Source organism: Cyprinodon tularosa, unplaced genomic scaffold (assembly GCF_016077235.1).
Source record: "Cyprinodon tularosa strain WSP-4 unplaced genomic scaffold, ASM1607723v1 ctg273, whole genome shotgun sequence".
NCBI classification, from domain to species: domain Eukaryota; kingdom Metazoa; phylum Chordata; class Actinopteri; order Cyprinodontiformes; family Cyprinodontidae; genus Cyprinodon; species Cyprinodon tularosa.
In genome coordinates this window covers 578,198-596,875 of record NW_024038978.1, presented here as the reverse complement: position 1 = coordinate 596,875, position 18,678 = coordinate 578,198, and the positions used below count along the sequence as shown (strand labels likewise).

Sequence of the window (18,678 nt, the reverse complement as noted above, 5' to 3'; positions counted from 1 at the left end):
ACGATGTTGTCTGAAGTTAATTTGTTCGACAGGCAGATAACCAAAAACGTCTTTCACTTGATTGGCGAGTGGAACAATTATGAATGTCACCATCTATTATGAATAATTTCAATGTGATATGTATATGATGAACCCCTTAACTGATGTCATTTTTGTCACAATTTCCACCCAAATTGCCATTCATTATGGAATTTCTGTCAAAGATTATAATGCTATGTTATATATCAAGAGAGACAAACAACTTTATCATACAAAGTGACTTACCAGAATACTTAGAACATAAAACTGGCCTTTTACAACAACATAGTTCCTCTTCATTGTGCTGATTCAACAAAATGCAGACAGAGCTGAACTTTGAACAATAATTAAGGTTCCTCAGAATTCCTTAAATGTACCACAGTAAAAAATATATGTTGATAAAAATGACTTAAACATCTAAGAATTTTTTTTATGCAATTGGAGATAGTGACAGTGAACCCCATTTATGCATATTTGACCAGTTATTTTATTAAATACCATTCAATGAGAAATCGCACCTCATGTACTTATCATTACCTGAATATTTCAACAACCTTTGACGAAGCCTATCTCTGTGTAGCGTCATTCCTTTTACTATTTTTTACTGTTATGTCTATTGCATTTCTACTATGCCTCTTCCCACTTCCTTTGGCACCTTTCAACCAACATATTTAATGGTAACCCTTTTCTTTATCAGTGTATTTTTAATTCCAATGACAAACTTTCTTGCATTGTGAAGAATAAAGAGAATAAATATTCACTTAAATATTTTGTTTTCACAGACATCTGAAGATGTAATGGCTGTTTCAGGTTAAGGGACTTTAAAATGATCAAATCAACGGAAGTGCAGACAGGTGAATACAAACTACAAAAATAAATGAATACAAGATGTTTTCTTTTTACATTTTATTGCCATACATTCTTATAAATTATGTTTCTCCTGGAAAACACAATGAAACCTATTCATCAAAACAGTCCTTTCTGAGGACGAATATCAGAAGTTTCCGTTGCTTTAAGGTTTACTTCTCCTAGTCGTACTATAGAAAACATTTGTAGAAGCCATTCTACATCCCATTACAGATAGGTTTTGACAAAAAGTTTGAATGTTTTCACAGCATTCACTCTGACTTCAAGCCCTCCTTGATGAGGTTGAGCTCGTAGCACAGCGTCTCAAAGCGGTAGGCCATTCGGATCTGAGCCACGTTGGTCTTACGGATGTCGTTTCCCTCTGGGCCTTCTTTCAGGTAATCTGAGCCCAAGAAGTGAACCTTTTCCTGTAATACAGAAACCAACATTTAAAGGGGTGATAGAATGATTCTATAGGGTATTTGGTGTGTGCAACATTGGTTGGGCTGAAAATGGCATATTTGCTGTTCTATGAGCCCTAATGCAAGCCTGGTTAAAAGCCCTAGAATGAAACAACAGGTTTTCTTCCTTTTATGGTATGCTCATGAATATTTAGATGAGCTGTGCGCTGATTGGTTGGTTTACAAATAGCGAAGCTGCAGAGCAAAGACGCATCATAGCAACAAGCACTCACTCACTAAAACATCAAATTGTTGATATGGTAGGGTGACCAGACGTCCTCTTTTTCCTTGACTTGCTCTACTTTTCATACCTAAAAAAATGTCTGGTGGGAATTTCAAAATCGTCCGGGGTTTTGGTCGACTACAGTGCAACACGTAGTCGGTCGAAACACACCGGGCATTCGAACCGAGCCGTCAGCTCCGGAGCTGGTCTTTTGGGGACCCCAGCGGACGAGGGCAGGGAGCCAGCGGGGGACGAAGCGACCGAATCCGACCCGGTGACGGTAGCCTGGACACAGGGGACCATGTGCTTTTCCCCCTTATCTGTCCCCAGCCCCCCTCCTCCCGCTGGCCTGGGCGGCTCATGGCTCTCTGCCGAGGACCGGTCCAGTCAGAAGCCCAGCTGAGTTTACGTCAACTCTGTGCTTCCTTTGGATTCGCCCGTTTCGTGGTGGAAGTTTAGAATTGTGAGATTTGCAGAGAAAGGGGGTGTTGATGTGGTTTGAACTTCTCTGTACGTCCATTTCACCCACTGAACTATCGTTATTCATCTATCACAATGTAAACCTGGTTTTGCATTCTTTGACCCCTTTAAGTATGATGATGCAAAACAAGCCTGCATGGTTCTAGATAAAAAAAGAAAGCTGTGACAGAATAAAGTTTATTGTTTGTTACCTCATGAGACAAGCCACTCTGGATTACACTGTTCCTGGCGATCTCACACATGTCGCAAGTACTTAGTTTGAAGACCTGAGCTGCAATGGCGTACTCCTCCATTAGGGGTTCCTGTAAACATTAAAATAAGGGTTAGTACATCTGTTCTGCTTGTCCAGTTTAGAGTCATTCAGTCCTTTTTCACTGATGTTTTTGTTGGAGGGGGCAATTCACAATGTGGTCTTTAAAACATTGAACACAACTTCTGATCATACAAAACAGACTTTTAAACATCTATAGAAGCACACAATACCCATTGTAAACAGCGATGAATGTGTCATTGTGATGTGAAGCTCAGACCTTGGTGTAGTGGAACTGCATGGGGTCATCAGTGGACAGGGACACCATTAAGCCCTTCTTGTGAAACTCCAGCAGGGGGTTCTTAGCGTATTCCAGGAACAGGCTGTTGTTGCTAAGAGGGGACATTGCGATCGGGATCTGGGTCAGGAAGTACAGGTACTGAAGAACAGGACTCTGTTTAAAAAAGAAAAAACATAAGGCTCATGAGTTTACTAGGTTAGATGTAATTTATCCAAGCCTATTAACATATTAAGGCTGATCCAATTAACCTTTAACTGATTATTCAAATAATCCTTAATTTATTTGGTAATTCATGAATCCTTTACTGCAGGATGGAGAATCTAAAATATAACAGAAGAATAACTCAATTAGAGCAGTAACTATACAAACATTGTAAAAGATATATAAAAATTTAGCATTTAAGCTGGAAAACCTTTCTTGTCCATCAACAGACTATTTTTAGAACTCCTGAAGTGGCAAAGTTTTAGCTTGATCTGATTTAAATTATAAATAAAATATTCTTTAAGGAACCTTTTTCTGTGTGATTATCAGTCAGTCAATAAAATATTCAACAGTTTAATCAGTAAGCAAAATAATCATTAGCTGCAGCCCTGAAACATACTGCAGTCCCAAATCCCTCAAAAATAGTCTTTGTCTTACTTAAACCAAAGAAATGCCTTTGAAAAACTGTGATAATTTCAATGGAACTAATGCTTCATAAAAAGAAAAATACTACAAAGGATGGTTCATGTTTTTAGTAGCATTTAGTCTAATTTTGTAGTCAGCAGTTTGGAGAATCAGGGAGCGATTTAATCAGCGAGTAAAGCTAAATGCTTCTAGTCTTGGTGGAATTTATTTAAAAAAGTACTTTGTTAGGATTTTAAGGCTTATTGTTTTAATTCATTATGTATGTAATTCAATTCAATTGATTCAAAGTTTTCTATATATAAGGAAAACCAGTCGATTGCATTGACTCATTGACTTGAAGGCAATCCCTCACACTAAGCATGCTTGTAGCGACAGTGGAGAGGAAAAACTCCCTGTTAACAGGAAGAAACCTCCAGCAGAACCAGGCTCAGTGTGAGCGGCCATCTGCTGAGGCTGACTGGGGTTCAAGGAGACAGAAGCAGAGATACAAAAAGCAGCTGTTAAAGGCGACCCCATCCAGGAAACACACAGCCAGGCAGACGAGCTCCGAGCCAGCTCCCATGTCAGACTTGTTGTCGGAAAATTTCGATTTCTCTTCTATTATATATTAATTTATCCTATTTACTCACTATAAAAGTTTTCACTCAGTCTGTTTCACCTTCAAGGCCACACAATTCTCTGCAGGATGGTGTTTGTAGACCAGACAGAGCTTCTTCCCATTACAAACCAGATTCTTTCTCAAGGTTTATTCATAACATGTTACTGTTTAACCAAAGTGTCTGTAATTTGTTTTGACTCTGACTACTTTTCCATTGTTGTAAGTAAGGGGGAACGATTGCTGCTCATGCTGAACAGGGTAGAATGCTGTGCCATAAGGGCTGTATGATGAACTGTTCTCTCTTTGCAAAGATATGAATAAATGTGCTGACTGGGTGAAATCCATCAATCTCCATTTATTTAACTAGGATGAATAGTTGAATACTTTTTTTCCACGACAGACTAACTACTATGTGCTATAAAAAGGGTAGTTCGAACTGTAAACATGGGCGATAACCAGATAAGAAATAACAAATATATTCATATGTTTTAGTTAAAGCTACAGTGTGTAACTTTTAGCGACACCTAGCGGTCAGACTGCAGACCGCAGCAACATGAACATCTCCCCCCCACCGCTTCTCCCCCCCCAACAGTACGGCGAGTGTTACGGGACAAAATGTCTTCCACGACGTCCGCATCACCTACCTTCTCAAGTGAAGAGGTTTGTTTACATAGATAATTTTACAGATAGTATTTCATTAGTCTGTGTAGGGTATAGATTTCATGTAGACTTAAGATAATAAATATACCCGTTATTTTTTCTACATCGTTGTGACGTTTTGGCGATCTCGCAATCACTAGTTTGTTGGCTCTGCGCTGCCGTAGCGCAAAGATGTCTGCCTCCATGGCTGCGAGACCCGCTCCTATGTAATTATAAATAACGAATTCTAAGGCAACGCAAATATTAAGGTTAAGAGGCTGAGCTCGTAGATGATGATAAATAACATAGTTATGTATAATATATTACATTTATGACTGTATATCCCTGTAATTATTACACACTGTAGCTTTAAATGCCATGTCATTGTTACAATGAAGTCTATTAAACAGCATCTCTACTACCATTGGCTAATATTAAAATCTACTGACATTTTTGGTTTAAAAAGGAAGAGATGTGCTGTGGGACTGACCTCACTTTCACTCAGGGATGAACTTGAGTGATTTCTATCACAATTGTCATGAATTCAAATCAGGTATAGCATTTCCTTCAACATCATTTACATCCAGATTTGATTAAAAATATATATATATATATATATTTAACTGAGTAACATAAATAGTATTACTGTTTGTTTTAGCAAATTAGCATGCATATTTTTAATAACAGGACTATAAATGCATATTTGTATTTAAAACTGAATATAGAAACTGGTTAACATTATATTAATGTCAAATCTCCAAACAACTGTAACAGGACAGAACAGACAGAAATTTTATTATATTGTTTTACTACACCTAATTTTACACCTAAATTATTCATTGAATATACTGTCTGCTCACAATCTCTCAACAGAACATCAAACAGATGATCGCTGTTTCAGTTGGAACATTATGTAAAGAATCAGGTTTAATCCCAGCCAGTCTTCAGCTTAACTCTCAGTTCCTCAACAGATGTCTGATGAATTGAATTTAGTTCAGTTCAAACTGCTATCACTAAACAGCGATTCCCTTACTGAGAGAAGGTTAGAGCTGAGCTGAGAGAACTTATTCTAAAGTATGCTGCTGAATGACTGACCTTCTTGAGGTTAAGACCATGAGAGATGTTGTCAGCAGTCATAAAAGCCGCCAGTAAGTGGGTGATGGCCCCGGCCTCACCGCAGTGAGGTCTGAATGTGAATGTGTTCATTCCTCTTTGTCTAAAAAAGACAAACATCATATTTCAGCAATAAAGCAAGCCATACAAACTGTTAGATAAGAGGGATTGTGTTTTAGGAATAAAGGTTCTCACCTACGCAGCTGGTTAAGAACAGCAATGTTGGCGTACATGTAATAGATATAATAAGTGTAGGAGGGATTCTTGACAATGTCCCACTCTTCTGGCTTTGGACTTTTTGTAGAAAACATGTGTCCACTGTGTTTGGACTCATCGTCCACACTGTCAAATCCTGTCACCTGCACAACGAGAGCAAAACATTTCATAACATAACAGAGAGTATGCTCATATGTCTGCTGGGTCACACAGATATTCTCAGAATAATTACACCTTTTTTTTTGTTTTTTTGCAGGTTTGGTTTAACACTTTGTTGATTTTGGTCCTGACTCACATGCTTGAGGAAGATGCTGAGTTCTGGGTTGGACTGTGGGTCAATTGTGGCCTGAAAGATGGGCAGGAAAATGTTCTCCAGCATCTTCCCAAAGTGTGGTACAAAGTTCCTGCCTCTGAAGATGTCACTGAGGTGGAAAAAATCCAAAAATAAAAACTTCACTCAGCCTTCTGGATGAGTCACAAACTTGTATAATAACCCCAAAATAATCATTTTTTTTACAGAAAAGTTATACTGTTATAGTCGGGTCCATGGAATAAAATGATGCAAACTTACTAGATTCTGGGAACTTGAATCATCCATTTGAGATTGGGAGAGAAGACTCTGTGCTTTACAAACCAGCTAGAGAGTTTTCCCCACTCGTTTGGATTACAGCCGTAGATAGACAGACGGGGCTCAGCATACTGGTACTTGGCATCCTCCAGGTCACTGGCTACCTCCTAGAAAAACAAAGGGAAATATGGTCTATATTTTACAGATTTTATCTATAAAGGATTAGTGAACAAAATCTAAATTTAGTTCTTGAAACTGCACATGGTGTGTAAGTAACAACAACACAACTTCTCAGGTTATGATACCTTTTTAATCGAGTGTATTAATAAAATATTATTTCTATTTAAACTAGTGTTGCACCGATACCAGTATCAGGCGGGTCTCCTATCCAGCAATACAATGGTGGTATTGGTATTGGCCAACAAATAGGGAGCCGATACCATTTTGAGAGCCAAATGTTTATTCAACTATTGTCAACCATTCCAGGGAGGCAATAAAAAGTTCTACTGGATTCACTTTGTATAATTTTTTTCCTGATTCACAAAGGTAGGCAGCAGCTTGACAAAGCCATGATGGCAATTATATTACATCCAAATAGCATGCAGTTCTTCATATATACACACACACATCAATTTCAAACAGATTGTGTCGGTATGGAATCGTATCGGCAAATACTGCACAGCCAGGTATCGGTATCGGGGCTAAAACATGACATCGGTGCAACACTAATTTAAACATATGAGCAGACAAAAATGGCAAAACCTTCACATAAGACAGAAGAAATTTTAAGAGATAAAACTTGTGTAACAGTCTGACTGTGCAGCCTGTACTGTAAAGGCAAAAAGAAAAAGCTGTCCTCAAAGTAAATTCCGATTAAGTTGTATGTTCACATCCAGAACAAAGGAAATGCGTCTTTGCTCATTAATCCAAATGTAAGCTCGTCCTCAGAAGTGAAGAGAATGTTATCTGTGAAAATGTAATTTGAAAGGATTGCAATTCTTTCAACTCAATCTGAAAAGCAGAAATAAAAAAATGAAAATCTAAAATCTAAAAAAATAAAATATAATTTCCATTTGCAAAAATTTGTGCTTGCAACAATAATGGAACAAAATTTGCTCCATATACATGCTAAGCTTGGCTGCTATTCTAAAATAAGCTTGTTGACCCAAAGTGAAAGTTTTAACTAACTTCCAATTCAGCTCAATTGAAACTAACTCTAATTTTATAAACCCTAAAGAGTAATTAACTTTATCTAAATATCTACAAACTTCTATCTATAATAAGAGTATCTTCAGCAAATACACAGTTATTATCTACATATGTTATGTGCATATTTAATAAGATATTGGCCCAATAATGAATTCGTAAAGATGCTAATTGAAGTCTACCTTATTTATAGCTTAAAATGACAAAGAAGAGCAAAATTCCTGCATAACAAGGTACATATATATTCCTCTAGGATTATATCAGTTGATGCCATTGTTAGGTTTCATAAGAGTTTAAATATCTGATTATATGCAAATTACATCATTATTATCTTAATATGCTATCATAGGCTAAAATCCTAAATTGAAAACACATTTTTTTTGCATAAATCTATATAGTTATTCTGTTGGGAAAAGTTATATAAATGAATTTGATTGCCTTTTAGGATAGGATTTGTACAAACCAACCTTAATAATGGTTGCAAAATATTCTCCGCTGATGTGATTCTCTGTCTTCAGGTAGAGATCCCGCAGCTCACTGGCTCCAACAGGGTTGTATTTAGCATTGAACTTATCAAAACGCTGGAATGTTTGTCTCCCCTTGAGAGAAAAAATAAAAGGTTGTTAAAGAAGAAGAAATAGATTTTAATTTAGAACATCAGCTTTAAAAACCTTTGAATAGTCGAGGTATTCATGTTAAATATTCATGTATAATGACTTTACATTCTGAGATTAAACAATGAAAGCAATACAAACTTTATCAGCTGCAATAGGACAATATATATTTTAAGTTTAAGATCCCTAACATCCATTCTACTAGTATTTTATTTCTTTAATTTGACTGATAAATCATTATCCATTTAATCCAATCTGTATCAGTCAGGTAACGTACAGCGTGCACATCCAAAGAGTCCACAGTAAGGTCATAGGGATGAAGGTTGAGGCTCTCAAACAGCTCCCTCATGGTGACCTCCTTCCCTTTAAGAATGTGCACGACTCGATCGGCATCGACGCGGTAAGACTTTTTGATGAAGCGCAGCAGATGCTTCTGGTTCATGCAGGCAGCAGCGTGGATGTGGGTGTCCACCTGAAATACACAGTAATAACAGACTGAGTTGTTTTGATTGCTGTGACACCTGTTAGTCGTCTCTAGAGGGCGCTACAGCAGTGGCACCTTTTGCTAAACTACCTACTTTCCCATTTCCAATATCATTGCCCTAATTTATGCTTTTTCCCCTTAAGAATGTATTGTATTGTATACCTTCCTGCAGTTGTAGAAATCCCTGTGGGGGTTCAGCTTCAGCTCCTTCATCTCCTCCATCTCATTCAGCATCTCATGCACATTAAACTTGGAAATGAGGAACTTGAGGCGCCTATGAGTGTAGGTCTTCCTGAAAAAAGAAAAAAACAAAAAAACAAGTATGTATAACATTGAGGTAAATCAACTAATTCCAGTCTGTGTTCGTGCAAAATGCCTTTATATTTGGTGATAGGATGTATCTTTAACTGCAACTATAAGCAGTGCAGCTCTGAACAGATCTACTTAATTGTATGTTCTCTGTTATTTGCACTGCTGTAGATGCATATCAGTAAACCCTTACAATTGAATTACTAAAATTACTGATTATTAAAAAATATAAAACTGAAATTATACATTTCCTGTTTAAGCAGCTTAAATGATGGATTTTATCTACCATATTGGTTGATCAAATCTGATTTATGTTGAGCACTCAATTCTCATACAATACCACACATAAAACACTCTGCAATGTCCAGGTAAGTAGAGAAATATCAGTGTTTCTACCTGCAATGCATGAAAAGATGCAGAATCCTTTTTTTTTTTTAGCTAAACATCTTACAGTAAATCTAAGCAAATATTTCTATGTTTGCTTTCAGAACCTGTGTGACTCAGGTCAAATGTTTTCTGTAAGATTTTTTTTTCTTTTCTTGGCGGTTGAGGGAGCTTTTGGCTCATTCTTCCCAACAGAACCAGAGCCCCAGAGTCAGGTCTGATGGTTTGGAATACCAATTTTGTGTAGAAGCATTAATTTACAAGCTTGTTAACAGATTTCTTACAATCTTTGGGTTTCTCAGTTTTCATTTGTAGATTATTAATTTCTTGTTATTTATTTTTTTTTTTTTAGATATAGCAAGAATAATTTTACTTCTTTTGTTTGTTTTATTGGTAATAAAGTTTCCTTTGTCTTTACAAATGGAAGTGAACTTCCGCTTGCAGTTTCTTTGTGCCAGTTTGCATGTATTAAAACATGCCTTCATAGAGCAGAAAGTCAAAAAAAGGGGAAAAGTGATTTCCCTGTTAAATTCAACCAGCAGCTAATACAAACCTTCTATGTGTGTATACCTTTATTGAAATGCAGATCATCCTCTAATGACATAACAGCACAAATCTTCAGATGAGAATTAAACGCTCTGTATTTGGAGTCTTTAAATTTTCAATTTAAGCTGTAACCCTTGCTTTCCTGCTTTTATTCTTTCACAGCTTTTCCACATGTTTTACTATCTCATTTTGTTTTATGCTTTCAACCTCTTTTCTCAGTATTTAAGCTCCTTATTTCATTACCCTTTTACAATCCTTCCTTTCTTCATCCTGTTATCTCAGACTGGTCCATGTCCTGATTAACCTATTCTATTTTATTTTCTATTTCTATAACATTTCTATTTCAATACTGTGACAAATACTTAATAAAAATCAAATCTCAGCCTATAAAAATGTCAATGTTGTTCTTTTTTCTTATTGGCATCAGTTTGTGATGTGCAACAGTCCCCCTGCAGTAAAACACCTACACAGCATGATGCAGCCTCTACCATATGACTCAGCTGTGTGGGAATAGTGATCTCAGATTTTTATCTTCCCAAAATATTCCCCCAATCTTTCATCCATCCACTTTTTTCCTGCTTAGTTATTGTCGGGGTTGCGGTGGAGCCAGTGCCTATCTCCGGCAGTCAATCTGCAATGCACATACCGGTAGTCTGTCACAGGGCAATGCAGAGAGAAACAGGACAAACAACCTTTTTCATCCACACACTCAAACCTAAGAAGCCAATTAACCTAATAGTCATGTTTTTGGGAGGAAGCCAGAGTACCTGGAGAGAACCCACACATTCACAGGGAGACCATGCAAACTCCGTGGAGAAAGACCCCGTGATAGAAATCGAACCCAGAACCTTCATGCTGCATGGCAACAGCGCTTCCCACTGCATCACTGTGCAGCCTTTCCAAACACAGCTTTGGACAGGAAATGTCTCCAAAATCGAAGTGTCTGCACCAGAGTTTGCCAACTGTGAACTTGCTGGATCAATGGCTTCTTCCTCACTCTCCTAACAGGATCAGCGAGCATCGTTTGGTTTGCTTTTCTTCACATTTTCCTCCTGAACAGTGTGATGTTGGATACATCCCTGCTCTTTATACTTTGGTATGATTGTTTTACCAACTGAATTCAAACATCTTTAATTTTGACCTGATGAAGAACCGGACTTTTAGGGGTCCATTCTTGCTTACTTTCTCACTCCTTTTACAAATGTAATGTTTTATCTTCAAATAAGGTTAGAAATAACTTTAAGATCTTTAACAATTTGTGGCATTTGGCGAACAGAAATAAATAGTGCTCCTAAATGACTTTAAACTTTCCAAGTTAAAGCTGCGTAAAAGTAAAACAAAGTACATAATTTTATGGACTGTAAGTAAACATCTGATTTCAGCTCATAAGTAATAATCAAAGTTCACATTTATTCCAACAAGAACGTCTTTCCTCTGCTTTTATAACAACTTTTGTATTTCAAAATTTCAAATCAAACTCAGCAAAATCATCTTCAGCCTGCATTAATCCAAATATTGTAACCATTATGACTTAATAATCATGTCCCATTACACATCCTTAAACCTGAGAAGGATCATGAGCTTTAGGTTAACAGTATATGTCATTGTTTAATTTGAAATTATCTGGTTCTCCACAGAAGCCTGCACTCTCTGTGATCTCCTGTCAGATGAATTTCTATCTTAATAACTATTAGAAAGTGAAAAATAAATTAAACGATACTTACGTTGGGCCCTGTGCAATCAGAGCAATGAGGAAGTTCATATCATCAATGAATGTGTTGTAGTCTGGATGAGGCAGATCTTTGGGCTGGTGCTTGTCTGCAGCTGCAGCGTCGTTATACACATACATAAGACCGTCCTTCATTCGGGCCACATAGCCGAGGTCCTTCGGCAGGAGTTTGGTGTCAAAAGGATCCTCTCCATCCTTTGGAGGAGCATTGAAAACTGAGAAAAAAAGGATTTGGTTAAAAAAAAAAACACACAGAATACTAATTGTTTTAATTGATGATATTTGTCAGTGTTAGGGTAAAAAAAAAATCATAGTGTGTCATCATCACGCATGATGTGGCTTTTCTCTTGTCACCTGGCTGCACCTCATCGTCAATTTTAAATGTTTCTCCCTCTATTTGACGCAGAAACTGGGAGGCGGTTCTTGGGAAGCGCTGATAGGCAAGTTTCATGTACTTCTCCCTGATGGTTAGGGCGCGGTACAGACCCTTACACGACAGCTCAAAGTCATCCATGGTCACCTGGTCAGACAAAAACAAACAGAAATATGGAACATATAAAGTAGAGCTCACCTTACTGTATATGAAACCCCAATAAGGAAAAAATAATAAGTAGAAAGTGAAAGGACCAAGATCTCAATAAAACAAAATACTGTCTGTTATTGACTCACTGTTTTAAGGAACACAAAAAATGAGGTCAGTGTTTTCCTTTTTCCAGTTGAAGTAGCGCCATTTTGATTTTGTTCTTTTTTTTTTTAGAGAATGATGATATGTAATCTGTTTCTTATTCAATAAATATCAATTTAATGTAATTTTGGGAAAACAGAATTCCTGTGAAAGTGTATCATTAATATATTTTTTAAAATTTGATTAAAAAATAATAGTTGCAGAACTTTTATTTAAAAAGCTGCATACGAATTAACAAAAGGTTGATCTAAAAAATTTTCAAATTACAAGAATGTCTGCAGAATGTGTGTTTTTAATCAGCTGCTGAGGTCATGCTCACTGTGAGACCTTCAGCTGCAGTGCATATAATAAACCAGCTCAGCTAAAGTGTTCCTTTCCAGGAACTGGAAATGGCAAACTCATCGCCATGAAACCTGAACTCTGGCTCGCTCTCACATCAGTCCCACCCCCGTGTCTCTGCTAATAGCAGCAGGCCTGGGGGCTCAGCCAGAGGAACATGTAGTCAGTGAAATTCAAGTTAAGACACAAGCAACAGATATGATTTTATAGGCAGCAAAAAATTTGGAGTAAAATCTCTACAACATTTAAGATATATATATATATATATATATATATATATATATATATATATATATATATATATATATATATATATATATATGTATGTATGTATATATATGTATTGTTTTGTTTTTTTAAAAACTAGCATATATTTTCAAATTTGATATAAATGCTAGTTAAATATTCTAAAATATTGCCAATGCTAATGTGAACCAAATCAAACATTTAACTCACCAGATCAAAAGTAAATCATTAACAGCTGTGTGCCATCTGAGCTTGTCTGCCTATTTCAGCACCATCTTATGAGACTTTAACCTAGTATTTCTACTGGTGCAGAATACTGTGTCCACATTGGCAAGCTAACCAAATGTAAATATTAATGTCATGATCTTGGCACTGATGAGTGTCTTAATTGCTCATTTCATTCACCTGTCTAACTCTGCCCCGGTTCCTCATTACTGCGCAGCTGATTCACCTGCTCCTGCCTTTATTTAAGCTGCTTGCTCCCAGTCGCGTTTCTAATTGTGTTCTGACTCCCTGACCTATTTCTGTATTCGGACCTTTGAGCCTACCTGCCCTTGTACTTATTTGTTTGCCTGACCTGTCTTCGGATTCTGCTGGATTCTATTGTGGACTGAATCCGGATCTGCCTCTTGACCTCGCCCTCTGGATTATCCTGCCTTCCTTCGTCATCTGCTCAGATCTGATCTCCATTCAGTTCTGTGTCCTTCAAGGCTTCGGCGTCTGGAACTCTCTGTGCGGCAAGCGCTGCGTATTGTCAGCTGACCAGCTCGCATCTACCTCATTCTTTGGCTCGGAGTGACCGCTAAACCAGGTTAGTAACTCCACGTTCAGATCATCCTCCGCTAGGTTTTCATGGTCACTAATCTGTATTTCCTCTCGCTAGAGTAACCTGCCTCGGTCGCCCTAGCCACTGCTGCTGCAGATCCACAAACCATCTGTCGTAGCTTTAATAAACACTTTTTGGATTAATAAACACTATCTGTCTTTCCTGATTACTGGGTCCCTTCTAAGTTAAAATTACAATTTATCTATTTTGGACTAATCACAAATTAATATAAATGTTTTTCAGTTTCAATTAATACTTATATTCTGCACAACCCTAGACATTCTGTGGGCGGATGTTTTTTTTTTATAGATATATATAATTTTTGATGTGAAGGTTGTAGCCAGTAACCTTTAAGATAACAGATATTATCATCATCATTATTGTTATTATTTGAACATATTTGGCCTTTTGAGATAAAAATGTTTTAATTCCTTTGGAAGATTTGGGTTGAATATTCTCGTAGAGTTTTAATTTTATGCTTCTTCTAACTGGAAATAATATTTATGTTTTGGATTAGGGTAATGGTAAGGAGGCCTTCCAGTCATGAATACCTAAAATTTAAGTTTGATTTGGATCTTTAACCTCAATGTCAAAGACAGTAAAATTATAGAAAAAGAAAAAAAAGATTTAGTTCTTCTGTTCCCTGAAGAGAAACGTATATTAAGTCTCTGATTGTAATTTTTATTTTAAAGACTTATATAGGAATAATAGAGCAGTTGAGCTACTGTGCTACTCTTTTAAATCATTTAAGAAATCAAACTGTACCCCAGCAGCACAGTCTCCAATGACGGCCACTCTCTGGAAGTCAGGAACCTCCAGATAGGTAGGGGTGTCCACCTTCACCGACATCACAGGGGCAGCCGCTGCCTGAGGCGCAGCAGTGGGGACGACCACCGTCCGGCTGCGCTGGAGCCTCTTGCTGTTTTAGAAGCAAAGATGAAAAACGTTTTAAATAAACTTCTGCTCAGCCTCTGCGATCATTTAGCTCGTCCACAATCTGAAACCTGGAAATTATCCTCATCTTTTGTTTATTTTTAACTTTACAGCATCAAAATCCCAAACAGTATTCATCTCACCGTTTCTCTGTGTTATCATCAGCATGCAGGTGGTGGGCCATCTCCTGGTGCAGGATGGGACAGTCATCAGCCACATCAAACAGGGAGATTTCATCTCGGACCTGCTCATCTTTAGTCTCCGATGCGAAGACCTTCTCAGCGAAGGCCCTCATGTTGTCATCGGTCTCTGCCAGGTAGGTCAAAGTTTTGAGCTTTTAGTGACATACAAGCATCCTCCATGACTGAACTACACCAGACAAACTGCAGCCAGGACTTTTTAGCTGAACTATTTCTAATCTACTCTGCATAAACATGCCAGCTCTCTGACAAGGGTGCGCTGGACATAATGGTCTACATCTATGACATGTAAAGCACTTACCTCATTTAAACTGATGCATACAGTCTCTAAAACATGCGCTGAATAGATGTGACTAAAGACCGACTCAGCTACTAAGAAACAGCAACTCTGACCTCCAACATGTGTCCTTTTCACACAGCGGAGCGACAGAGATGAAGCACCGAAAAACACACACACTGGAAAAAATTGAAATCTAGATAAGTCATGTTTTCTTAAAATAAGTGCATTTGTTCTTGAATTGAGGAGATAAAAGAGACATTTCAGACAATTCAGATTTGAGATAAGAAAACACAATTGCATTGTCTTATTCCAAGTGCATATTATCCAGTTATCTTATTTTAAGAGTAAAAATACTCATTCCATTTGCAAACTATCTCATTTGCCTATTCAAATCAAGGGTAAATACACTTAATTTAACAAATTTTTACTTATTTCTAGATATTTTTCCCAGTGCAGTGGGCTTGTATGGATACAAGATCTTCAATGCACAAGTTCAGAATCAGTTTTCAGTTTTAAAGCTCTTGCAAAAAATATATTTGCTTTTGGTCTCATTTCTTTTTGTGACATTTCATAGCAGTCTCCAGGCTTTCTGAATCTCATTCAGAAAGTCTGGAAACCAAAGGAAATGCACAAATGATTGGCTAAAGGAATGGCTTAGACAAGAGAACAATGGATGGCTTGATACTTTTGCTGTAACTGATTTTGATTGATAGAAGATATGGGAAAGAAGGACCAGTTTCTGCCTACAACATGCACCTACTTTACAGCCAACATAGTCTAATACAACACAAATAATCCAGCACTTCTCAGCTTCAGTACTTACTCTGTTGAACTGATTGTATCATTCAGGAAAGTAGCATCAACAAGGATAAAATCACAAAAAGAGAGGGTTAGAAACATATCGGTTAGAAAAGGTCATTATCATGTGAGCCAAAAAAAGAAATATAGATGTTTGGATCATGTGGGAGAGTTACTAACAGGGATGAGAACCTTGGTTAGATGAGGGTTTAGGAAGGTGAGGATGGAGAATGATGAGGCCTTTATGAATCTTATGGCTTCTTCAACAGCTGAATGCAGTCGCTTCATTAAGAACTGGTAACTGCATCTTAACCCCTTAATGCCTATTGTTGCAAATATGCATCAAACTGTTTGTTTGACAAAAATAGCCAAATTAAATTCTGCATTTCTCCTAATTCCAGCTATTCAACATCCATGTGAACTTTGGAACCTTTGCCAAACACTTGTTTCTGGTACGACTGGTCCCTGGTCTATCATTTAATTTGCAAATTTGCAATATACCAACATTGCAGAATAAATAATTAGAAATGTACTTATCCTAACTTGGCAACAATTTGAAAACAAAAAAACCCAAATATTGTTTTTATATATATGTATACAGATTTAGGCACTAAGGGGTTAATAATACATGCAAAATATTTCTGATGTTTAAGTGGAGCAAACATACAGCAAAGGATTGGCTCTGTTAAAGCCTCTAAACCTGCACATGCATTTATAGATGTTTGATGAAGCACTTCCCAGTGGTTTGTTCGTTAAGCTTCACTTGGGTTTCAGTTTACTGTGAAACACAATATGTAGATATTTATACATATATAAGTTTATGGAAATCTGTGGGATTTTATCTGGATTTTAAAATAAAGTTATTTATAGTAATTGTGGGATATCTGACTCCAAGTCTGAACCATTCATTTATACAGGGTTTTTTTTTTTTACCTTATGGTCTCAAAGCGTTTAAACCTTTTCTAGTGTGCGTTGCTTTTTTAAGTATAATAAAGATTTGATCAAGTTTCTAGCTGTTCTTTAAAGATTTCTTTTAGCTGAGCTTGAAGCTACCGGAAGTATTTCAGATTTTGATGATTAAATGAAGTTCACACTGTTTTAAATCTGCAAATAAGTCTCAGTAGTACTGTTTTTTTTTTTTTTTTTTTGCAGACAGACCCCCTTTCCACCAAGCAATCCAATGCATATGATCAAAATCATTAACTGCTTATAAGAATTGGGATTCCTTATGTCTAACTTGAAATATTTTGGAAATTTTAGACTCATCTGATGAGTTAAAACTCTTGCTGCCTTTGTTCAACTCCCTCTTTGGTCTCATTTGTTGCACAATTAACCATTCTCCACTAAAAACTAAAAAAATATAAATTTGACATGAAATTATCCTCATGCCTGGCAAAGGAACGCCTGTAATTAGATACATTTTGGCAGAATAAACTATTAAATTTTTCTTCATGCTGCAGCTGGAATAAAAAAGTGAAGTGATATCCGAAGAGGTTAGATAACCACAGATAAGAAGCACCAACTGCTTGATCTCCTCTCATCCCATATTAATAGGAAGACTCTGCTGACAGGTCACATCCATCATATTCCTTCTGGAAGAGGCTTCCCAGCTGATACTGAATCAGTTTCTATATTCTGCTCCACCTGAATCTAATACCGAACTCTGAGGTGTATCATGTCCCGCTCCCTGCAGAAGTAAATACCAAGAACTTTATCTTAAAATTGAAATTATGTGACTAAGATCAGAAATGCAAATGTATGCATTGATGTTTAACTCAAGATATCTTTATATTTAAATTAGGTGCATGAGAACCAGCAATAAACACCAGACAGGATCTGCTTGCAGAATGCATTTACTAAGTAAGCAGGCATAACAAATGTTGATGCTTTAATCTTTTTTGAAGTTTTCTGTGGTGTTTCCATCATCTGCATCATAAAATATGTTTTAACCTGTTTGGGCAGGAGGCTACATCCAAGTAAAATTCAATTCAAAAAGCTGGAGTCCTGCTGAAGGAAAGCCTGGGGTCACTCTGCTGACACTCACCTGGCACCTGGACTTTAGGCATGGTGGCGGTGTAGCAGGCAAAGGCTTCCTGTGGACCGGTGATGGGTGGCACTGGACCACTGCCGTGTAGAAGAGTGGAGCCCACTCCTTGGTGACTGCACTATTTAGTTCCCTCTGCCTCACGAGTAGTCAGAACATGCTGTGCCCACATGAACGTGCCCTGATGTAATTGAGGCGGTGGGACCTGATATGTGTCAGCATCTATTTTAGGTCATCTATGAGCACCCAGGACTAAATGACGGGCATAATGTTTTTATAAAGAGATAGGCGAGTGTGGATTGGGCAGTCTGTGTTACATAACATCCAAACAGCTGTGTTCGTTATGACAAACCTGATTGGTTGGTCCTTAGTTGGTGATGAAGGGAGTGTCCATGATACGTATACCTTGGTGTCCATTAAAAAGAAAGGATGAAGATACCTTAATCCTTCTATAGGAAGCTTTCTGTTCCACAGAAATTCCTTTAATTCATAGATTACTGGAAAATATCTGAAAAATCTAAGTTCCTTTTGAGTAAGTTTGTTGTGCCATCCATCCATCCATCCATCCATCCATCCATCCATCCATCCATCCATCCATCCATCCATCCATCCATCCATCCATCCATCCATCCATCCATCCATCCATCCATCCATCCATCCACCCACCTTTTCTTCATTTATTCAATCTGTCTGTAGCTGGGAAGGAGACATAATC

General features: G+C 37.3%; 1 protein-coding gene across 1 annotated transcript; it reads right to left on the bottom strand.

The window, feature by feature from the left end:
* Positions 1 to 909: 909 nt before the first annotated feature.
* ampd1 lies at positions 910 to 18,128 on the bottom strand. The gene is made up of 16 exons (XM_038289866.1): positions 17,964 to 18,128; positions 15,945 to 15,953; positions 14,785 to 14,950; positions 14,474 to 14,627; positions 11,967 to 12,132; positions 11,608 to 11,827; positions 8,807 to 8,936; positions 8,438 to 8,632; positions 8,014 to 8,145; positions 6,344 to 6,507; positions 6,068 to 6,194; positions 5,752 to 5,915; positions 5,539 to 5,659; positions 2,559 to 2,732; positions 2,220 to 2,330; positions 910 to 1,292 (listed from the first exon to the last, which is right to left on the bottom strand). Exons 1-16 carry the CDS (start codon positions 17,983 to 17,985, stop codon positions 1,137 to 1,139), a joined length of 2,211 nt encoding a protein of 736 aa, XP_038145794.1. The 5' UTR covers positions 17,986 to 18,128; the 3' UTR covers positions 910 to 1,136.
* Positions 18,129 to 18,678: the final 550 nt, after the last annotated feature.